At 39.1% G+C, this 21,043-nt stretch overlaps 2 protein-coding genes and 2 long non-coding RNA genes across 4 annotated transcripts; 2 read left to right on the top strand and 2 right to left on the bottom strand.

The window, feature by feature from the left end:
* The first annotated feature begins 1,749 nt into the window (after positions 1-1,749).
* On the top strand, positions 1,750-7,894 carry bach1b (BTB and CNC homology 1, basic leucine zipper transcription factor 1 b). The gene is made up of 5 exons (XM_077504522.1): positions 1,750-1,854; positions 1,957-2,175; positions 2,479-4,716; positions 5,425-5,631; positions 6,957-7,894. Exons 2-5 carry the CDS (start codon positions 1,957-1,959, stop codon positions 7,191-7,193), a joined length of 2,901 nt encoding a protein of 966 aa, XP_077360648.1. The 5' UTR covers positions 1,750-1,854; the 3' UTR covers positions 7,194-7,894.
* Positions 7,413-20,882, bottom strand: rab38b (RAB38b, member of RAS oncogene family). The gene is made up of 3 exons (XM_077504525.1): positions 19,270-20,882; positions 10,667-10,944; positions 7,413-9,559 (listed from the first exon to the last, which is right to left on the bottom strand). The coding sequence occupies exons 1-3, from the start codon at positions 19,469-19,471 to the stop codon at positions 9,401-9,403; spliced, it is 639 nt and encodes a 212-aa protein (XP_077360651.1). The 5' UTR covers positions 19,472-20,882; the 3' UTR covers positions 7,413-9,400.
* Positions 14,386-15,855, top strand: LOC144005978 (uncharacterized). Its single transcript, XR_013279711.1, has 3 exons — positions 14,386-14,664; positions 15,106-15,336; positions 15,604-15,855. It is a non-coding gene; the product is annotated as an uncharacterized LOC144005978 (long non-coding RNA).
* Positions 16,326-17,405, bottom strand: LOC144005979 (uncharacterized). The gene is made up of 3 exons (XR_013279712.1): positions 16,986-17,405; positions 16,530-16,616; positions 16,326-16,448 (listed from the first exon to the last, which is right to left on the bottom strand). It is a non-coding gene; the product is annotated as an uncharacterized LOC144005979 (long non-coding RNA).
* Positions 20,883-21,043: the final 161 nt, after the last annotated feature.

Below are 21,043 nucleotides of genomic sequence, written 5' to 3' on the forward strand. Positions count from 1 at the left end.
AACAGCCTGGCTCTGTTTGATTAGTGAAATGAAGTCAAACATCGTTCAAGGTTGATTGGTGGAACCAGTCATGTGACAGCACCCGGGCAGAATTCTGTCTGACGAACTCAAACAAATAGACAGCGCAAACTATTTTATTGATAGTTACAAATAAAAGTAGCGAACAGAATGTAACTCGTAAAAGGAGTATTTCTTCTAAGGAAAAATACATGCGTAAAAGTAAAACAAAGTTGCTTTAAAATAATTGACACGTAATCTATAAGTAAATGTAATGCAGTACTACCCACCTCTGAAGATTATTTTATGTGTGCGCATGCATCACTACATGGAAACACAAGTTGGACATGGGGAACTAAAGAGTAGATGTAAGTAGTCGACTAGTCCTGGCACTCAATCATCATCGTCATCCAAACCCCACCCCCTCATTTGCAAGTCGACTTCCTGTCACGGCGAGAAGGAAACGAGGCGAGGTTGCAATTGGTTGTCGGACGAAGTGAATGGAAGCGTTGATGCATTGGAGCTGAACCACACAACAAAAAAAATCTTTCAATAAAGCGAAACTTGTTTCCAACATGCGCACGCTTGATGTCTTTCTTCCATGGAAACAGGAAGTTGATGTGAAAGCTCTAACCTGATTGGTTGCTGAGACGCGTCTGTCGCAATCCGACCGCACTTCTGCTTTTAGTTGCGGCTAAAAGAGTAAACACACACACATTCTGGAATGTTCCACACACACGTTCAAGTCACTTGATTAGGTACACCCGCACAATGGGATTCAATGTGTCATACTTCTTGTTTTCAACTACAAAAAAAGAGAAGGTCTTTGTTCTTTAGAAATGTGCAAAACCTTATTGAATTAAAAAAAAAAGTGGAGTGTATTTCATTATTTTGCTTGTAATAATTTAGAGGATTATAGTTTAACGCTTGATTAAATAAAAATACTTTATATACTTTATATCTCAAGGAGTTTGAATATCACACAAAAAAATAATTGAAAAAACACAGAAATTCGGTAGGAATTTGAAGTATTTCCAATGTGTTTAATGAATCTTATCCTGAGAGTTTCACTTTTTCAGTTTGAAGTACCGAAATAAATTTCTTTTGTGCTTTGTTGGTCAACAAACATCTTTGATATGTTTCGACCACAGGTGCAAGGCCATGTCACCTTTCATGACCCTTGCGTCATGTGGAATAAATGATGACATTTTAGAGTAGCGAACTATAATTCATGCTCAATTCAATTAATCCAACTATTATCCTTGAATTGCAATTTCAAAATAGTAAGCCATCAATTTGTTGTGCTGTACAAAAATACGATGACACAATTATGCATTTATTTGATTTAACCTCATTGATATGTTTTTATTACAACAAAAACATATTTTTAAATTTTTGTTTGGATTTTGTTACGTCCGTGTTTTAGGGTAATATAATTTTAGCAGTACCACTGTAATTTTTAAAAACATTTCTAAATTTTGAATTTGAATCTGACCTCATATAGATTTAAGCGGAAAAAAAAATCAATATTGTAAATATAAAAATCACTTCACTACACATTCAATACATTACTTTTATGATTTATTGTCATATTTTTGTTTGTCATTCCAGTAAGTGTGTTAGTAGAGAGAAAGGGAGGGAATGGTGTTGGACGGGAAAACATGCTTGCTCATCTTTTATCAGCATGAGTCAGCGCTGTTGCAACACATACAGACACACGCACGCGCGCGCGTGCACACACACTGGCTCCCTCCCTACACACATACACACACTTGGACAGATGAGTGTGTGAAGCTTGCTTCGCTTGTCTCAAAGTCGTCAAAAACCTCCAAAGAACCTGGACGAAGCTACGAACAGGTAAGCGCGTCTTATTTTCACATCATCATCATCATTTGGCTCGTTTTTTTTTTTTTGAGCGTGAAGGAAAGTTGTTGTGACGTCTATCGTGTGCGCGCGCAGATGCCCTCGTACACGTACGCGTGCGCGGCGCACCCGACGCGCGTGTTGCGGCGCCTGAACGAGCTGCGACTGCGCGGGGCGCTTTGTGACGTCACCGTGCAGGTAGACGGCCGCCGTTTCCACGCCCACCGCGCCGTGCTGGCCTCGTGCAGCGACTACTTCGCCGGAAGGCTCCACCGCGAGCAGGACGACGGCGATGACGTCACGCTGCCGCCCGAGGTGAGAGCTGCTTGAGTGGCCTGAGCAGGGTGACGTCACTTTGTTTACCCCGGTGGGTGGACACGTGCGCTCACTGGCGCACTTTGTATTGGATGTCATTGGAGGGTGTACCTAATGAAGTGGCCAGTTTACTAATGTTTGCTCCTGAGGATGACGTCACTTTGTTTATCCCAAGGGAAGTGTACCTAATGAAGTGGCCAATTTAAAAAATATTTACAGATTTGTGTTGTGGTTGGCAGGTGGACCCATTATAAAAAAAAATTGTACAGAGATGATCATGATGGACATTTTCCTGTCTCTTAGGTAACCGTGGTTGGGTTCGAGCCCCTGCTGAGGTTCGCCTACACGTCCGAGCTGCTTTTCGGCAAACACGACATCCTGGAAATCCGCCAGGCAGCGACTACGCTGGGCTTCAGAGACCTGGATCACGCCAGTTTCGACTTCCTGTTACCCAAATTCAACTCGGACGCGCCGCTTCCACCGTCACAGAGGAAGAGGTGCTGTCTAAAGAAGGAGAAGAGCGAGGAGGAGGACGCTCAAGACAAAGCCGTCAAACCGGTCCCGAGGGAATCGGCTCCGCCCAGCTGCCCAGAGGGGAATGACGGGAGGACCACATTCTCATTTTGGCCTGCTGGAGGCACAGGAGGGCCCAAGTATCGCAAGTTCCAGCTGGCTTGTGGGAAAGAGACACCCCAGAAACATTGTGGATGGAAAGAGGCCTTTGGAGAAGGACAACAGGAAGCAGAAACCAGGTTCTGTGGTCATGCTGATCTCGTTACAGAAATTCACGGAAGTCGGGATGCAACGGAGCTTCCAGGAAATTTCCGAAACGAGGGTGACAACATGGATAAGTGTCCTAGATCTGAGTCTGGCTCCCTTGATCAGGGCACTGTCTCAGAAGATGGAGAACAAGGACCAGGAACAAGGTTCTCAGATGTTACCAAGCAAGTACAAAGTCCCAGAAGACAAACAGATTGCAAAGACATAGAGCAGCTTCCAGGAAATGGTGCGGATGCGAATCCAATGTCTGACTTGGTCGCCTCATACCAGGAGACCATCACAAAAGATGCAGAACAAGGACTAGGAACAAGGTTCTCTAGTGGTCTCAAGCTGGTTCCAGATGCCACCCAGAAACATGAAGGTCATGGAAGCCTGATAGAACACAATGATGTAGCAGAACTTTCAGGAAATGACACCAATAAGGATCTCAGGTGCCACTCAGACCCCTCTCATCAGAAAACTATCACAGAAGACCGAGAACAAGGAACACGGATTTCTATTGGTTCTGATTTGATAGCAGGTGAAGCTCCCGGACATGAGGATGGAACGGAATTTCCAGGAAATGTTACCAATGGAAGTCCCGGGTCCCCTCTTCAGAGGGCACCATCACAAAAAGACACAGACCTAGGATCAGGGACCAGACTCCCAAGTGGTCCTGAACTGGTACCAGGTGAAACTGGAAAAGATGAAGGACCTGAAAGCCTGATGCGATGCAAGGACGTGGATAGGGATCTCGAGTCTGATTCTAGCTCACATCTGAAAACAGAAGTTGGAGAAAAAGGACCAGGAATAAGGTTCTCTGCTGGTTCCACTCTGGTAGCAGGTGCCATCCAGCGAGCTGAAGGTCCCAGACGCAAGTACAGATTGGACTATCTTGTTTTAGACTCTGGCCGCTCTCATCAAAACATTATCACAAAAGATACAGAACAAGTAGCTGGAACAAGAGTCTTTCATGATCCTAAGCTGGTTACAGGTGCCACCTGTAAAGACGAAGTTCTCAAAAGACTAACGGGTCTTGATGACCTATCCGTGATTTCACAATATGACACCAGCTTGGAACCTGGGATCGACTTTGACCCCTCTCATGAGAACACTATCCCAGAAGTTGAAGAACAAGGACCAGGAACAAGCTTCTCTGGTGCTCCTGATCTGGTAGCACGTTCTACTTGGAAAATTGAAAGTCCTGGAACGCTAACGAGATGCAAGGACCTATACATGTGCCCTAGGCCTGACTCAGGCCCCTTTCATCAGGACACCATTACCAAAGACAGCAAACAAAGACCAGGAATGAAATTATTCAGTGCCACAAAGAAAGTTGAAAGTCCTGGAAGCGAGGACGAAGCAGATCTTTCAGGAAACAGTACAGAAGACAACCTGGACACATGTTCCGGGTCTGACTCTGCTCAGTTCTATCAGAACACCACAACAAACAAAGAACAAGGACCAGGCACGCAGTTCTCTAGTGGTCTCGATCTGGTTCCGGGTGTCACCCTGAAAACTGAAGCTCCAGGATGCGAGGAGGGCGCAGCTTACTCTGACCCTGGCCCCTCTCATCAGAACTGGCTCCGGGTCGACCTCAAGTGCCCCTTCCTGGCACAGAATCTGGACCCAGAGCGGGGCGGACCTCCGTTGAAGGGAGGCGCGCTGTCCGAGAGCGAGGGAGCGTCCCAATCAGGCCTGTCATCCCTCAACTCGGGTGAGGACGGCGACTCAGAGACTGACGGCGAGGGAGAATGGAACCTCAGAGAGCGGGCCAGACAGGTGAGCACTGACCAGAACAAGGGCGTGATTGACTCAGGCCCAACTTGTGTGCTGCCTAAACGGGCTGCTGGAGAAACATTGAAAAGACTTCAAATTACTGTAAGTTGTAGATTTCTTGGGAACTCATTTGCAAATGTTTGCATTGGGTTGCTATGGAAACCAGTTAATTATTCACTAGTGCCAGTGCGTGTTGGCTTGTGTGTGACTGCACTCAGAGTCCAGTGTGCATTCATTGGCAAGCAGCCTTGGTTTGATGTCATTGCCCAGTAAATCACCACTTAATAATTGACAGTTAACTCAATCTAACTGTGTTGGTGCTAAGCTAGTGTGTATATCAAGCCTAATCATTGTGGTTTTTAAACATGTCATGTACAAACCGATGGCTAACAACACTGATTATTAGAGTGCCAACAAGGTTACTAACATGCTAGCATAACTGATCATTATTCTTTAAACTAGTCAAGTGCTAAAATGTCTGATGCTAACATCTAGAGTGCGAACAAAACTGGTTGTTAAAGAGTGCTAACACGACTCATCATTAGTGTGCTAACAATGATGTTAAAACGCTAAAAAGTTTGATTGCAAGAGTACCAATACAGTACTACGTTTTTACGTGCTAAACAGAGTAGTGCTAACAAGTTTAATCTTAAAGATTTGCTTTTGTTGTTGTGTCCTCATCTACAGTAAATTGTGGTGTCTGTATATCAGGTTGATCTTCCGTTCTCTGTGGACTATGCTGTGCGCCTGAGCCGCGTGGACCTGCAGAATCTGTTGAGTCAGCACACAGTGACGCGCCAACAGCTGGACTTGATCAACGACGTCCGACGGCGTAGCAAGAACAGGCTGGCAGCACAACGCTGCCGCAAGAGGAAGTTGGAGTGCATCGCAAACCTGCAGGAGGAAATCAACAAACTGGTAAGAGCCAGGCAGACACCACTAATCGATACCACGGTCTTCAACGTGGCTTACCGGCTAAACGGGTTGCCACTGACATCAAAACTGATGTTTATTTTACAAAACAGTCAGTCAATGAGTTAGTTTAGTTGACTATTTAGTAGTGTTGTTCCGATACCATTATTTGGCTCCTGATACCGATTCCGATACCCAGCTTTGCAGTATCGGCCGATACCGATACCATACCGATACCTAAGGTTTTTTTTTTTTCCTCAACATGAAAAAGCTGTCCTGCCATTGGTTCAGAGCATTCAAGGGCCAATAGGATATCTTAGATCGGCATGCAGTGAGCATGTCACATATCAATGAATGTCGTGCACGAGCAAGACACAAGATGCTGCATCAAAAATCCGATATTAGCTTTGGAATGAATGGTATCGGCATGTTACTTGTTAGTAGTTACCGATACCGATACCACTGTATTAATGCAGTAGTAGTATTAGTGAATTAGTTGTTAAGGCTGTTAGTTAATTAGTCAGTCAGTCAATAAATTTATTTGCTAACTATTAGTCAGTTGTTCTGTTAGTAGTGAGTGAGTGAGTGAGTGAGTGAGTGAGTGAGTGAGTGAGTGAGTGAGTGAGTGAGTGAGTGAGTGAGTGAGTGAGTGAGTGAGTGAGTGAGTGAGTCAATTAGTTTGTCCGCTAGCCAGTTACTTATTTATCAATTTGTGTGTTAGGTTACCAGTTTGACAGTTGGTCATTTAGTCAGTTGTTAGTTAGCAAGTTAGCCAGTCTGTAGGTATTTAACAATTTTGTGAGTTAGTCACACAACTGAGTTGGTTAGTTAATCAGTCAGCCAGTTACTTTCTTAAAAAAAAAAAAAAAAGTCAGTTAATAACCAGTTAGTCAAACAGTTATTTAGCTAGCAGGTCAATCTTTTAATTAATCAATTAGTCAATTAACCACTGCCAGTGAGTTGGTTTATCAGTGAGTTGGCTAGTCGATCAATGAGTGAGTCAGTCAGTTGATTAGCGTGTCAGTTAGTTGAATACTTCATTAGTCAACCAGTTACTCTGCCAGTTTTTTTTTAAGTTAATCTTTCAGTTACTCACTTGTTTAGATTAGTTGCTTAGTCGGCTGTTAAGTCCATTAGCTAGCTAGGTAGTTAGTTAGTTAGTCAGTCAGTCAAGTTAGTATTAGTTGATTAGAGTTAGTTGGTCAGTTAGTTGTTGAGTCAGTCACTTACAGAAGCCTGTAGTGAGTTAGTCAGTTTAACGTGTCAGTGAGTTATTTTCTTGCGTGATGGCCTCCCTGTAACGCGACAAATATGTTGTTGTCTTGCCTCAGAAGTGCGAGCGTGAAAAGCTCCTGGAGGAGCAGAACCATCTTCATCACCTGAAGACCACCACCTGCCTCAGTGTCACGGCGCTAAGTCAGCGCGTCTGTAGCGAGGCCAGGCCCGACCAGCTGCGACTCCTCGATCCCCAATGCCCCCTCATGTCACATCTGGATGCCTTACTCTTGACTCCGTCATCATCTTCCTCAACACCAACTGAGACTGAAGGACATTTAGAGGGCATTTAGAGGCCTCATGTATTTTTGAAACATTGATAGTCTTTTCTTGCTATTTTTGTATTTTTATATGATAATAACTTCCTTCAGCACATTTGGACATGAACACCAGCATCTTTATTTGTACTTGGCGCCATTTTGATTTTTTATTTTTTTTGTGCTCAAGGCCCACATTTGCATAAAATGCACAATTCATTGCACAGTATATGGGATTAAAAAAACTAGCAAAAACAAAAAACAAAAACACACAAGACGGTATGGATTAATAGTTTATTTTGATAACAAAATGTTTAAATTCCTAATAAGTGGTTCATATGATGGATGGATTATTATTATTATTATATCGTAGTTCGCCAAGCCCTGCTTCAACGGGTACACTCAAATATCCTGCTAAGAGTCAATATTAGACATATCCTATTATATTTCCATCTTTTGCTTTCTGTTTCTCTGCTGTAAACCTTTTACTGCTAACCTTTGCTCTTTGCCAAGTTTTATACGTTTAAATATGTAGGAATTTGCACTGAAACAAACCATCTTCAGATGGACTACGTTCATGTGTTTAAAATTAGCGACTCATTTGATTACAAATTATTGTATTTGGTGCCAAAGTTGCTTCTGTGTTCCTCTCAAAACACACGAAATGAAACACTTGAAATGTACAGATGATGACGTATATATTCACATATGTTGGAGTAAAACAATTTAAATGTTAATTAGTTTTTCTGTGGGGAAAAAATCGCCACTATTCGCTCGTTTAGGTAGAGTGGCAAAACGTGCACTGCACCTTTTTGTACCGTGTCGCTCGTAAAATGAAGTAATGTGACTACCGTGCCACCAGAGGGCGCCAAAATCTCGAGAAAGAGACGACGTAATCCACTTCATTGAAACGTCATTCAGGTGAAGGTTTTACTTCAAGCGTTCTGCCGTGTTGGTGCATGAGATGGAGTCCAATCCCTGTCAAATGGTGGAACAATTTAGCATGATTAAGGTCAGTAATGCGATTAACTAATGGCTGTTCATATTTCTCATCAGAAATAGTAGCTGGCTCACTATATGTGCTCAAACCTTGTCAACATGCCTTAACACTTTCTGTACTCAGGTCAGCTGGCCAACTTGCCTTATGCGAACACTAGCATATTAACATTTGAGCAATTTTCATTTGAAATAGTAGCCAACTACAGGGCAAGATTTACAATTCTTAGCCGTGTGGACCGGATAACATACACGTTAGCGTTTCTTAAGGTGTGCTACTGGTACATGTGTGCAAAATCCTAGTCGACCTGCCACAGCACATTGTCTATTCAGGGCTAGCTTGCTGTGGGATAGCATACCAACTGTTAGCACATTAGCATTCCTCATTTGAAGTCGCAGCCCACTACAGGTCATGTTTTAAAAGTCCTTGTACATCCAAGTGTTTTTACTCAGGTCGAGATGACGAGTGGTATGCAGGCTCCCTCTTGTGGTACGCGAAAGAATCACTTAACAAAATGTTCAAACTTATGTTCTTATGTGCATATGTTCCAACAGTAGCTTCCACCAGGCTTTAATTCAGGGGTGGCGAGATCCGGTCCTCGAGCGCCGCAGTCCTGCAGGTTTTGGATATTTCCCTTCTTCAACACAGCTGATTCATGATCAGCTCATCAGCAAGCTCTGCAGAAACCTGATAACGAGCCTGTTAATTGGAATCAGCTGCACTTTGAGTAGGGAAATCTATAAAACCTGCAGGACTCCGGCCCTCGAGGACCGCAGTTTGCCACCCCTGCTTTAATCCAACACAGTAAATGTGTTAATTACAATTCAGCTGTTAAGGACATTTGCATTTAATCTTTTATTTACATACAATTTATTTAACTTGTTTGTGTGCCAATACATTTTAATTGAATAATAATTTAACACTTGGACCTAATATACTAGTACTGTATTGTAATTTTGGTCATGATTGTGGTAGTACTTGGAGAGTATTTTTTTCGAGTTGTAACAGGTGTAAAAAGCTTAAGAACCACGTTAACATCCACACAAAATATTGCCAGTGTTTTTTGTGTGTGTGAAACATGAATTTTCAATTAACTCCGATGTGACTGATGAGTGAAAGCTAATAGAATAAATACTACTACTACTGTTTTGTCAACGTCAGTTGTCAAAATATGGTAAATAAGTTAATAAAAAAAAGGAGGATTTGAAATAAAAGATGTGCAAAATGGGTTAGGGTCTTCTTGAGTTCACTTGAAGCATCCCGTGCATCCGTCCGACCGGCGATGCTGTCGGTCGAGTCGCGGCGTGACGGTGTCGGGCACCCCCGCGTTCCTCAGAAAGGCGTGCTCGCTCGCCATGATTTGCCTCACCAGGAAATTAGCCGCCTCATCAATGTTCAGATTGTCCTGTGACAAGCAGAAGAAAGGGGGACAACTGTGATTCACTATTTTTCTTTGTTTGTTGTTGTTTTCTTATTTCAAAATATATTTATTTTAAATACTTAATTACCATACTTTTTTTTTCAAATGTGAAAAACATCCTGTAATAGTGACATCAGTTTTTTTGTTTTTACAATTCTATTTAATTTTAAACCTTTTTTCGAATATTTTTCTTTTTTTCCCTACATTTTTAAGTTATACAGAGTTCAATGACTTCTTGCAAATTAAAAAAAAATTCTATTAAACAGATTTGAAGAATGTTTTGATTTGTATTTAACAACAAAGCAAATCTATTTTTCAAACATATTTTAAATTTTTTTTTAAACGAGTCTTTTAAAATAAACTTGCAATCTAAAAACAATTTGTCAATTTAAATTATTATATTTTGTAAAAATTCAAAATTGTAATCAATATAATAATGAATTAGAGTGAAATTAGTTTTTTTTTTTACACTTTTGGTAGAAAAACAAAAAATATATCTAAATAAAAAGATGGTATTTTAAAAATATAATAAAACATGTTTTTGAAAAAAATGTTTTACATTTTCTTTCTTTTTCACATTTTTAATAGCTGTACAGATGTTAATTTCTTGCAAAAAAAAAATTCTATTAATTAAACAGGTTTGAACTGTTTTAATTTGTATTTAACAACAAAGCAAATTTTCTATTTTTCTAAAATGTTTTAACAATTTTTTTTTAAACAATGATATAGTCTTTTAAAGTAAACTTGCAATCTAAAAACAATGTATTGTCATAATTTACATTATAGTATTTTGCAATAATTCAAATCAATATAATTACTGAATTTAGTTTAAATGTAATAAATAATTTTTTAAAAATTATGAATAAAAAGACGGGATTTTAAAAATATAACAAAACATGTTTAACAGTGCCATATAATTTAACAAGAAATTAAAAATGATTTAAAAACAATTTTAGTAAAAATGTTCTTAAAAAGAACAACTTTCAGGAAAAGCCTAAGAGAAGAGCTGAACTTTAAAAACCTGGCATTTCAAGAGGGATGTGTAGACTTTGAATATTCTCTTCAAGTTTGTAAAAAACCTCGAAGGCCGACCTTGGCGGAGGTCTGGAAGCATCCGGCGAATCCGTGCTCCCTGCAGAACTGCTCCATCTTGAGGCCGTTGGCGGGTAGCGCGTGTCCCTGCTCGCATTTGTTGGCCAGCAGCACGGTGGCGACGCCGCGGCCGTCGGCCAGCGTCAGCTTGGAGTCCAGGTCCGCCTTCCACTTGAGCACCGCCTCGAAGGTGCTCGGTCGCGTCATGTCGAACACGATGAAGGCGCCCGTCGCCTCGCGGTAGTACACTCGCGTCATGTTGCCGAAGCGCTCCTGGCCTGAAAAGACAAGAAATGCGCAAGAACAAAACACAGTAATTTAGTATTTATTTCTTTTTTTTTTTTTTAAAGAAATGTTAAAGGGATACTTGACTCATTGAAAGCATTTTCAGCAGTAAAAAGTTAATATTTTGTCGATAATGTGGTAACTTCATTTTTCATGTACAATTAATACCTTTAAAAAGTAATTTTTCTACGTGCTGTCGACTGATGATGACATCATCCGTGCTGAGGAAGTAGGTCGTGACCAATCATCGCTCAGTTGGCTGACCAAACCCAGAAAACAGGTGAGCCATGATTGGCCACGACCTACTTCCTCAGCACGGATGATGTCATCATCAGTCGACAGCACGTAGAAAAATTACTTTTTAAAGGTATTAATTGTACATGAAAAATAATGAAGTTATCAAATTCATTAATAATAATAATAATAATAATAATAATAATAATAATAATAATAATCTGGGGAGAAAAACAACTGTCTTGAAAAAGCATGATTTCATTGTGGTATTACGACTTTTTACTTAGAAGGTCAAAAACACTATAATTTTTTTTATTTTACTTTTAATCCAACCTTTTTATTAAAAAAATATAAAATATTTTCCTTCATTTTCTTGTAAAAAGACAAACAAAAAACAATTCTTAGACTTTTCTTAGACTTTTTGTCTTGAACCTAAGGATGTTCCATACCATTAGTACAAATACTCGAGTTGTCAGCGATACCAAAGTATATAAAGTACAAGTACATAAAATTCCTCAAAATGTAATGACAGATAATCTTAAAGACCTATCCTGATATTGCAATTTTCCTTACAATTACATGAAATTAATGGCAGTTTTGTATTAAAATGTCAATTTCCTGATCATGAAACGCACACAGGGTCTTGCAGGTTGGGCGTGTACCGATATGTGGTACTCATACTCGCCCATCCCTTACTTGAACTAAAAAAAAAAATAATAATTCTTGTAATAATCCCAATTTTTCGTGACTCAGTAAAAATAATAATAATAATAATGCTGATTTTATTTAAAATTCTAAACATTTTGTTTTTTTAAATGTTTCAAAATGTACTCAGAAAACTTCATTTTTGTAATTTTACATTTTTTTCCTCCTAGGAAACATGCAAAATTGTACTTTAAAATGTGAATAACATTCTCATAATAATCAATTTATTTTAGGAAAAAAAAAAAGTTTTATTACAAAATGTATTTTCTCAAAATATTTGACTTTTAGTTATAATCAAATTTGCTGTACAACTTTTCTATGATAATACTCTGACATGTTTTCTTTAGCAATAAGACATTAATTGAATAGAACAGTCTGACTTTTTGTAATAATAGTTTTTTTTTTTCTTTTAAATTTTTGTTTTGGGATTTTTTTGGGGGCACACGTTCTTTAATAGTTTGGCTGCTCCTGCGGCTTATACTCAGGTGCATATTGTAGTCAAATTAGAGCTTGGACTCGTCATGATGCATTTATTTATTTATTTATTTAAAATCTAGTTGCATTTACATTCTGGAGGCATTTATAGTCCAAAAAAATACAGTACAACTTTATTCCCAGAAAATTTGGACTTTTTCTTGGAAAATGAAACAAATACCACTTTGTTTTTATTCGGTGTCAGTTGAAGGCACCCAAGTTGGTCGTTATGTGTTGTATTACCAAAATTCTTATGACCAGCTGTGACGCGCGCACGCACACCCACACAAATTCCACGCAATTCTTTGTGCACAGTAATAAAAGTTGTTGTGTTGATGTTGGAGCACATTCCTGCAGTTGCACACAGGCCGCGCTTGTTGACATTAACAATGACTATTTGCACAAGACCTGCTTGTGTGTACGCGTGTGTGTGGAAGAGCAGGTTCTCGCGGTCGTCGCCGTTAACATTTCCCATCTGCGAAACTAATAAGCGAGCAGCTGACTCACCGGCTGACATGTGACAGGATGTGCACCCTGCACTTCCTCCTTTTGCGGACAAAAAAAAATACACACAACTACTGTACAGACTTTTTTTTGGTACCCCGCCGTTGGCTCAGCAGTCGGAGGGCGCCAAAAGGACAAGACATGGTTATCGCATAAAGACTTTTGCACTTGAAATCATGGGACTTTTTTCGTCCATCCATCCATTTTCTTGACCGCTTATTCCTCACAAGGGTCGCGGGGGGTACTGGAGCCCATCTCAGCTGGCTTTGGGCAGTAGGCGGGGCAAAACCCTGAACTGGTTGCCAGCAATCGCAGGGGACTTTTTTTTTCTTCTCAAAAATATTCTTTTGTATCATGATATTAGGATGTTTTAACTTGAAAATATATGAATGTATTCTCATCATGTGACCTTACAGGTGAAAAAAAAAGTGAATTTCTCGTGATAATACAACTTTGTATTTTAAAAAAACAAAACAAAAAAAACACATCAATTTATTCTCATACTATTAATTTTCATCTTGGAAAAAAAAAACCCCAACCATTTATTTAACAATTACTTAAACATTACACATTTATTAAATATATTAATGTATTCTCATCATATGACCTTACAGGTAAAAAAAAAAAAAGTGAATTTCTCACGATATTACGACTTTGTATTTTAAAAAAAACAAACCATCAATTTATTCTCGTACTATTATTTTTCATCTTGAACACATAAATTCTTGTAAAATTGTGACTTTAGAAAAAATATGAATTTCTTCTTGCAATATTATATTATTAATATTAAAACGGAATACTATTTTTTTTTTTTAAATGTAAAATAATAAATACAATTTTATACCGATACTTCCATACTTTTTTCCTTGGGGGGGAAAAAACCCCCAAAAATGACCTCAATCTCACTCCATAATGAAATTTTTCTTGGAAAAAAAAAAAAAAAAAAGTAAAAACAATCAAACAAAAAAAACATTTATTTAACAATTGCTTAAACATTAAACATTTATTAAATATATTAATGTATTCTCATCATGTGACCTTACAGGTGAAAAAAACAACTGAATTTCTCACGATATTACGACTTTGTATTTAAAATAAATAAATAAATGTATTCTCGTACTATTATTTTTCATCTTGAAAACATGAGTTCTTGTAAAATTGTGACTATTGAAAATATATGAATTTCTTCTTGCAATATTATGGCTTTTCAATTTGATAAAATGGAATACAATTTTTTTTTTTTATGTAAAATAATAAATACAACTTTATACCGAGACTTCCATACTTTTTTTTTTCTTGAAAAAAAATATGACTTCAATCTCATTACATAATGACATTTTTCTTGGAAAAAAAATGTAATTTTTTTTTTTTTAAACAAACAAAAAAAAAAAACCATTCATTTAACAATTATTTAACCGATACCGATTATTAGTAGTCAAGGACACTGATAACCGATATTTGGAGCCGATATTCATTTTCACTTAAAAGGAAGAATATAGGTCGCTTGCACATGTCGTCACTTCCGCCTCGGATTTCTCGTAGTCGCCATGCTGGGTGGCCTCCATTTACGTAGCGATTCGGTCTAACACGTATCTATCACGTTTGTTTTCTGCGTTTAAAATGGTACATTGTTGCTGCATCGTTGGCTGTTCGAACAAAGCCAAGGGGGAAAATGGTCGGTCTTTTTTCCGAATTCCGAAAATAATTAGGAACCAGGGCCTGGAGACAGAGGAGTGCGGACTCCGGAGGGAAGTCGTTACTTTGGGCTCGTGTGTGCAGCGATCACTTTGTGAGCGGTAAGCTTGTTTACCTTTATTTAATGCATGAGGATTAATAACGTTTCGACCGCCCATATATGGGCAAGTTGCTTATGTTTTGGATTCATGAGCAAGCAAGTTCGGTAGTACAAGCTGGCTAGCGGACGTTAGCCGAAAGCTAACATCGAACATTTTCACCCAAGTAGTGCCAGTGCAAAGTGTTTACTGCTGAAATTGGATTGATTAGTCTTGGGCTCTTAATGCCGATAACATGTTTTTTGGTGGCAAAATGTAAACTTGGGAAAAAAAAGAGACAGAAGGGGCTGATGCAAGAAAACAGACCCCCGGGGGTGATGCAAGAAAACAGACCCCCGGTAGCCTACACATCATGCTAAAGAACTTATTCACGGCCACCCTACTGCGGTAAAATAACCAGTCTTTCCATATTTTATTTGTTTATATATTTGTTTATTTTAACAGGTCGCCCTGCGCCCGTTTTTCTGTCCAATCATCCCGACTGGGCTCCAACATTAAAGTTGGGTCCCAAGTTACAACATCTATGTCTCAGCCCAGTCGGTGCCAAGATATGAACGTGCACAGGAGAGACAAGCAAAGAAAAGGCGACTTGAAGTGGCAGAGATTGTTGCAGTTATGCAGCCAGATGGCTCCAGTAACCTGTACCCTCAAGTACTGCTGACATCATTGACTCTGGTATGCCACTCAGAATTCATTACATTGTATGCATGAATGAATGTATGTGTTTATGTTTGTGTGTGTACACGCACCTTATATTTTAGAGACATTTGGAAGTGTTTATAGAAATAAGTATTTGCCTGTAGCAATGTTCATACATTAAAAAATGCAACAAAATGTGTACATTTCTTTTACACTGACAAAAAAACGATACTACTTTACTATATTAAACCTATTACTGGTACCGTATTTTTTTGTGATTTTTTTCTTTATTTTTTTCTTTAGGGATCTCATGCCACACCGACTTGATTGCCAATGACATGATGGAAACGAAGGCGAGCATCAAAGCATTGGAGGAGGACAACATGCGACTGTTTGTTTGGCGCTAATAAAGGCAGCGTTTATACAAATTCTATTGTTGGGTTTGTTTACAAAGCTATACATAATACAAATGACAGGATTTGACTCAATGTGCAATATGGTCCCTCTTAAAGTAATGGCATAAATCTCTATTATTTCTAAAAGCACAAAAAATGAAGTGAATAATGATTAGATGTAGTAATTTCAGGGTTAAAAATTGAACTGTTAATTAATGTAGTTTATTTTAGCACAGGTGCCACTGCCTACCATCCTGAGATGACGGTATGATGTAATGTTGATGGGGTACGCAATGACTTTCATTATGCTATGTACAGAGGAAAAAGTTGCTCTCTTTTAAATTTGTTTAATGTAAGACAAGTACCAGTACTGTGTTACAGTTTTCCCAATAATCCTTGTTTCACACTTGTCACAAAACCACTGTCCTTTTGGCAGTCTAGATTGGCACACTTCAAGTGATATCATTTGATTTTACAATCTGCTGCAGCACAAAAAACTACTTTATTCCGCATCTTTGAAGTACATGAGCAAGTGGTAGGTGACAGCGGCTGAGCAGGAACACTGGAAGTCCACTGCTGATCTAGTAAATGCTCTCCCGAGCAGTTCAGGTAAGGAGGGGACTTTGGGGGGGAAAAAACTCTGGCTTTTCCAGCTGGCCAAAACGAGCGATCTGGGTGGACTCGCTCAATCACACTTTGTCCACACCACAAAGTCGCAGAAGTCCGTCCAGTTAAACTCATCTGTGCCTGAATCTGAAAATATTACAAACATTGTAATGAAAATATGAAACATAGAATTAAATAAGAAACTACAAAAAGTAAAGCCATACATACCTGGTAATACTATTGGTGTTGTCGTGACAAGTGATGGGAATTGTTGCCATCTGGCACCAGACAGAAATTGGGTGTTGTGACAGCCTCCTTAACCGTGAGATCATAAGAAAAGCTGTCAGTATGCTCAGTAGTTACCATGAACACGTTTTATTGTACTGGAAACTGAAACTAAAAATACGTCCTCTGAGAGTGGTTAACCTTAACCATTTAGAATAAGTTGATTAAGTAACATGTAACTAGTGAAAGGGTAGCATTAAATTTAATTAAGCCACGGGGAGGCTGTGCATAGTTACTTTTTATTCTTATACGCTCTGCCATATTTGCCTGTTATAAAATTGTTAGAAAAACCACATCAGGTAAAGCCAGCTGTGCATGTAAACACAATGATAACAGGAAGCCTGAGAACAAATCAACATTTTTGTGTGCAGAATTACCAACACCATGTGGTTTACTTACGTGCAACAGCAACCGTTTCTTCTGATGCGATGTTAAAGTTTACACTCTGTATCCACCCGCTTACAAAATAATTGTAAGCCTCCAGGGATTTGTTGGCGTGTTATGGAGCATGTTGTCATTGTCAACACGAGGTAGGGAAAGATGTCCAGAGATGTCACATTTGGCCAGCAAGCTTTCTCCGTCAAAAAAAAAATCACCCTTGGTCAGGACGTAATTAGGATCAATCCCGCCACACAGAGACACCTTCTGCCTGTATCGTTGTTTTTGATCTTCCGGTAAATCGTGAAAATACTGCGAAAATTACATCAGGTTGATAAGCTCTACCGTGTAACTCGCGAGTGTACCTTGTGAACCGGCGGACACCCAATATGGCGCCCGAAGGAAAAACTCCCATGATGCATTACGATGTGCAAGCGACCTATTGGCATTAAAATGTGAAAAAATACAAACTTTTTAATTTTTTGAAATTTGTAAACATATGTTTACAACTTCTAGGGTTTGTAAAATATTGGATTTTTTTTTTTTTTTTTTTTTTTTAAACAAATCTTAGTCAATCGAAAACTTTGTTTTAAAAATCTAACAAAAAGTTCCGGCATCTCCCAGGTGCCTGCATGTCTTCAAAAGTTAAATATAAACTGAAGTAAATAACTAAACTACAGTAAATAAAGTTTTCCAAAATTTCTCTGTGACGTATTAAAATCTACTTATCTTAGTTTTAATTTTCAAACAAGAGAGTGCCGAGGGTCAGCAGGCTCTCTGCAAATTTTAAAAAATTACTACTTTTTCAAATTGATCTATTATTAGCTGTATGATTCTTCAAAATGGCCGATGCAGATATTTGTCAAAATGCTGAATATCGGCGCTGATAATCGACCCAGCCAATAATCGGTCTATCCCTAATACATTTATTATTATTTGTGTTTATAAATAAAAAAAATGGTAACACCCCACAACATTTATGTGAAAAGAAGAAATTGTACTTAAAAAAAACAACAAAATATTACATTCTTGTTATTTTACATCTTCATCTTTAAAAATGTGTTATTTCATCTTTAATGTCATATTGCTTTTGTTGAACAACAACTTTCTTCTTGTAATCTTGTGGTATATTTTGATTGTGCTGATTGTTTTAAGTGGCACAGGTCACATGAGCGGCATGCAAGAATGGATGTCATGCTTCACGCTAGTGGGACAAAGAGCACATTGGTAACCTGCGTTATGTGTGTTACATCAATTGTGCCACATTGGATGCACTAAGTTCCCCCCCCCCCCCCACCCCATTCCCAAACAATGACACTAACAAGCCTCACATGAGCAAAGGAGGGTGACGTTCATTTCACAGTTGATTCCACCACAGTTTGACTCCAGTGTTATGGTGAAACTTTCTGCTTTGAAAAATTGTAATACAATATGACTTCCAGCCATCCATCCAGTGTCTTGACCGCTTATTCCTCACAAGGGTCGCTGGAGCCTATCTCAGCTTGCTCTGGGCAGTAGTACACCCTGAACTGGTTTTCCAGCCAATCGCAGACAATATGACTTTATCCATTAAATAAATACACCTTGATTTTCGTAATATGACTTTATGAGATATATATATATATATATATATATATATATATATATGAGATACAATCTAAAGTGTCCCACCTCATAGCCATATTATTTATTATTATTAAATTGTTTTACAGTGACTTTAAAGTGGCCACCATGTGTACGCGCTCACAAGTGTGCATTTAAAGGGATACTTTACTTATTTAGCCAATTTTGGCAGTCAAACATTAATATTTTGCCTATAATAAATTTGTTATTTTCATTATTTTTCATGTACACTTAGTACCTTTTAAAAACACATTTTGTAACTTGCTGTCGACTGAAAATGACATCACAAGGGCTCAGGTAACAAATCACACCTCATCTTGTGAATGTCACATGACCAAACCAAGCAAACAGGTGAGCTGTGATGTGGTTACCTGAGCCCTTGTGATCTCATTTTCAGTCGACAGCAAGTTGCAAAATGTGTTTTTAAAGGTACTATTTGTATATGAAAAATAATGAAAGTATCAAATTAATTATAGACAAAATATTAACTTTTTATTACTATAATGGGCTAAATAAGTAAAGTATCTCTTAATAAAGTTGTCACATGCTGCACGTTTGTCTTAAACTTATTTCCCCTAAAAAAAGGTCAACATTTGAGGAAGTCAAGTGAGCACACGAGTTGCCACGAGCTCGACAGGAATTCACCTAAGCGATAAAAACACTTTGGGGATGTTCTACTCACCCGCGATGTCCCACAGCTGCAGGCGCACGGTCTCGTCGGCGTCCCAGCGCAGCACCTTGAGCGCGAAGTCCACGCCGATGGTGGCGCGGTAGTTGTGGGAGTAGGTGTGGTGCACGTAGCGGCGGATGATGGAGGTCTTGCCCACGCCCAGGTCACCGATCACCAGCACCTTATACAGGTGCTCCTTGCCGGGGCTCGCCATGCTCCACCTCGCTCTCACGCCACACACTCACTCACTCACGTCCCTCTCCCTCTCTCTCTCTCTCGCTCTCTCTCTCTCACTCACTCGCTTTGCTCTCTCTGGTGCGCGGCACACACGCAGAGACACGCTCGCTGGGTTGTCGTGAGCACATTGGGTGTACGTACGCCTGCTTCCTGTTGACATGCTAATTATGGTTATTACAGGCAGGGAATGTGAATATTCGTAAATATGGTCATAAGCATATTGAGTAAACATCAATGTGCTCCAACTTTGACATGGTTGCGATGTTCTCATAGCCTAAAAAGTAAACTTATAAAAAGCCTACTTTGAAACCTTAACCTTGTTTCCAAATAGTGTGGAAAAAATCCATTTGAAAAACACTACTCCTGGTTTGAAACCCCAATTTAAAACCATAATCCTGATTTGACCCGAGACCGAAACTCTACTTTGAAAACATATTTTGAAGCTTAACTGTGAAACTAAACATTAAAACCCTAACCTAATGCTCGAAACCCTACATTGATGCCCCAACCATTGTTTGAAACCTGGCCTAACACCCAAAATTGAAATTTAGTTTGAGAGCCAGAGCTGGGTTTCAAGTGGTGGTTTCAAACCTGGGATATGGTTTCAAATAAGTGTTGAGTTTTAGGTTAGGGTTTCAAGACAAAGTTAAGGTTTCAAACCATGGTTGTTCGACTTTCAAAAAAAGGGTTTCAAACCTTGGATTAGGGTTTCAAATGAGGGTTTCAAACAGAGGCTTGGGTTAAAGTGCCAAATTAGGCTTTAAAGATGGGTTAATGTTTCAAATTTGGGAATCAAGACAGAGTTATAGGGTTTCAAGCCAGTGTTTGACTCCATGGCTTGGAACACTCCTCTGAAACTCTAACCCTGGCTGGAAACAAAATTCACCCTCAAAAGTCTACTTTGAACCTGTGTGAAATGCAACTAAAGCCTGGTTCACACATAAAGAGAAATGGGCTGTTTTTTGTCCCGATATTGCCCCTTCCCGACCAAGGACGTCAAACTACCAACAATCTTTTGTCTTATAAGATTATCTTTATATGTGAGATGTGTTAAGAGTGGATTTGTCCCGATAATTGGGTCCAAAACCAGTCAGGGCCGACAATCTTAAATAATGAACATGTTCAATATTTACGACAAAAATCTTAACGTCGGCGGGGACACTGAGGTGCGCCTGCGCCGCCAACTGTGACGTCAAACGGAATGTAGCCAATCAAGAGGCGCCCTAACTGAAAAAGACAGAAGTGCACATATACAAAAACAACAAGCATATCAGAAAGCATGTTGTTTTGATAGCCACTGCTGTTGCAGGCAAACCTCGTGTTCCAATCAAATATTTTGCAAATCTATCGAGTTGCGTATGCCTAAGGTCATGCTGTACCTCCATAAAAAATGGTGCGACCAAATCCTGTGCTGTGCGACCAACTAAAAATGTTACTCGCATCAGTGCGACCAGTGGAAAAGTTAGTGTAGAGCTCCGTCACTTACACATTTGACTGTGACAAATGGTAATTAATCCTAATTAAATACTCTTTGAAATAAAAGATAACG

The sequence above is a fragment of the Festucalex cinctus genome, chromosome 18, assembly GCF_051991245.1.
Source record: "Festucalex cinctus isolate MCC-2025b chromosome 18, RoL_Fcin_1.0, whole genome shotgun sequence".
NCBI classification, from domain to species: domain Eukaryota; kingdom Metazoa; phylum Chordata; class Actinopteri; order Syngnathiformes; family Syngnathidae; genus Festucalex; species Festucalex cinctus.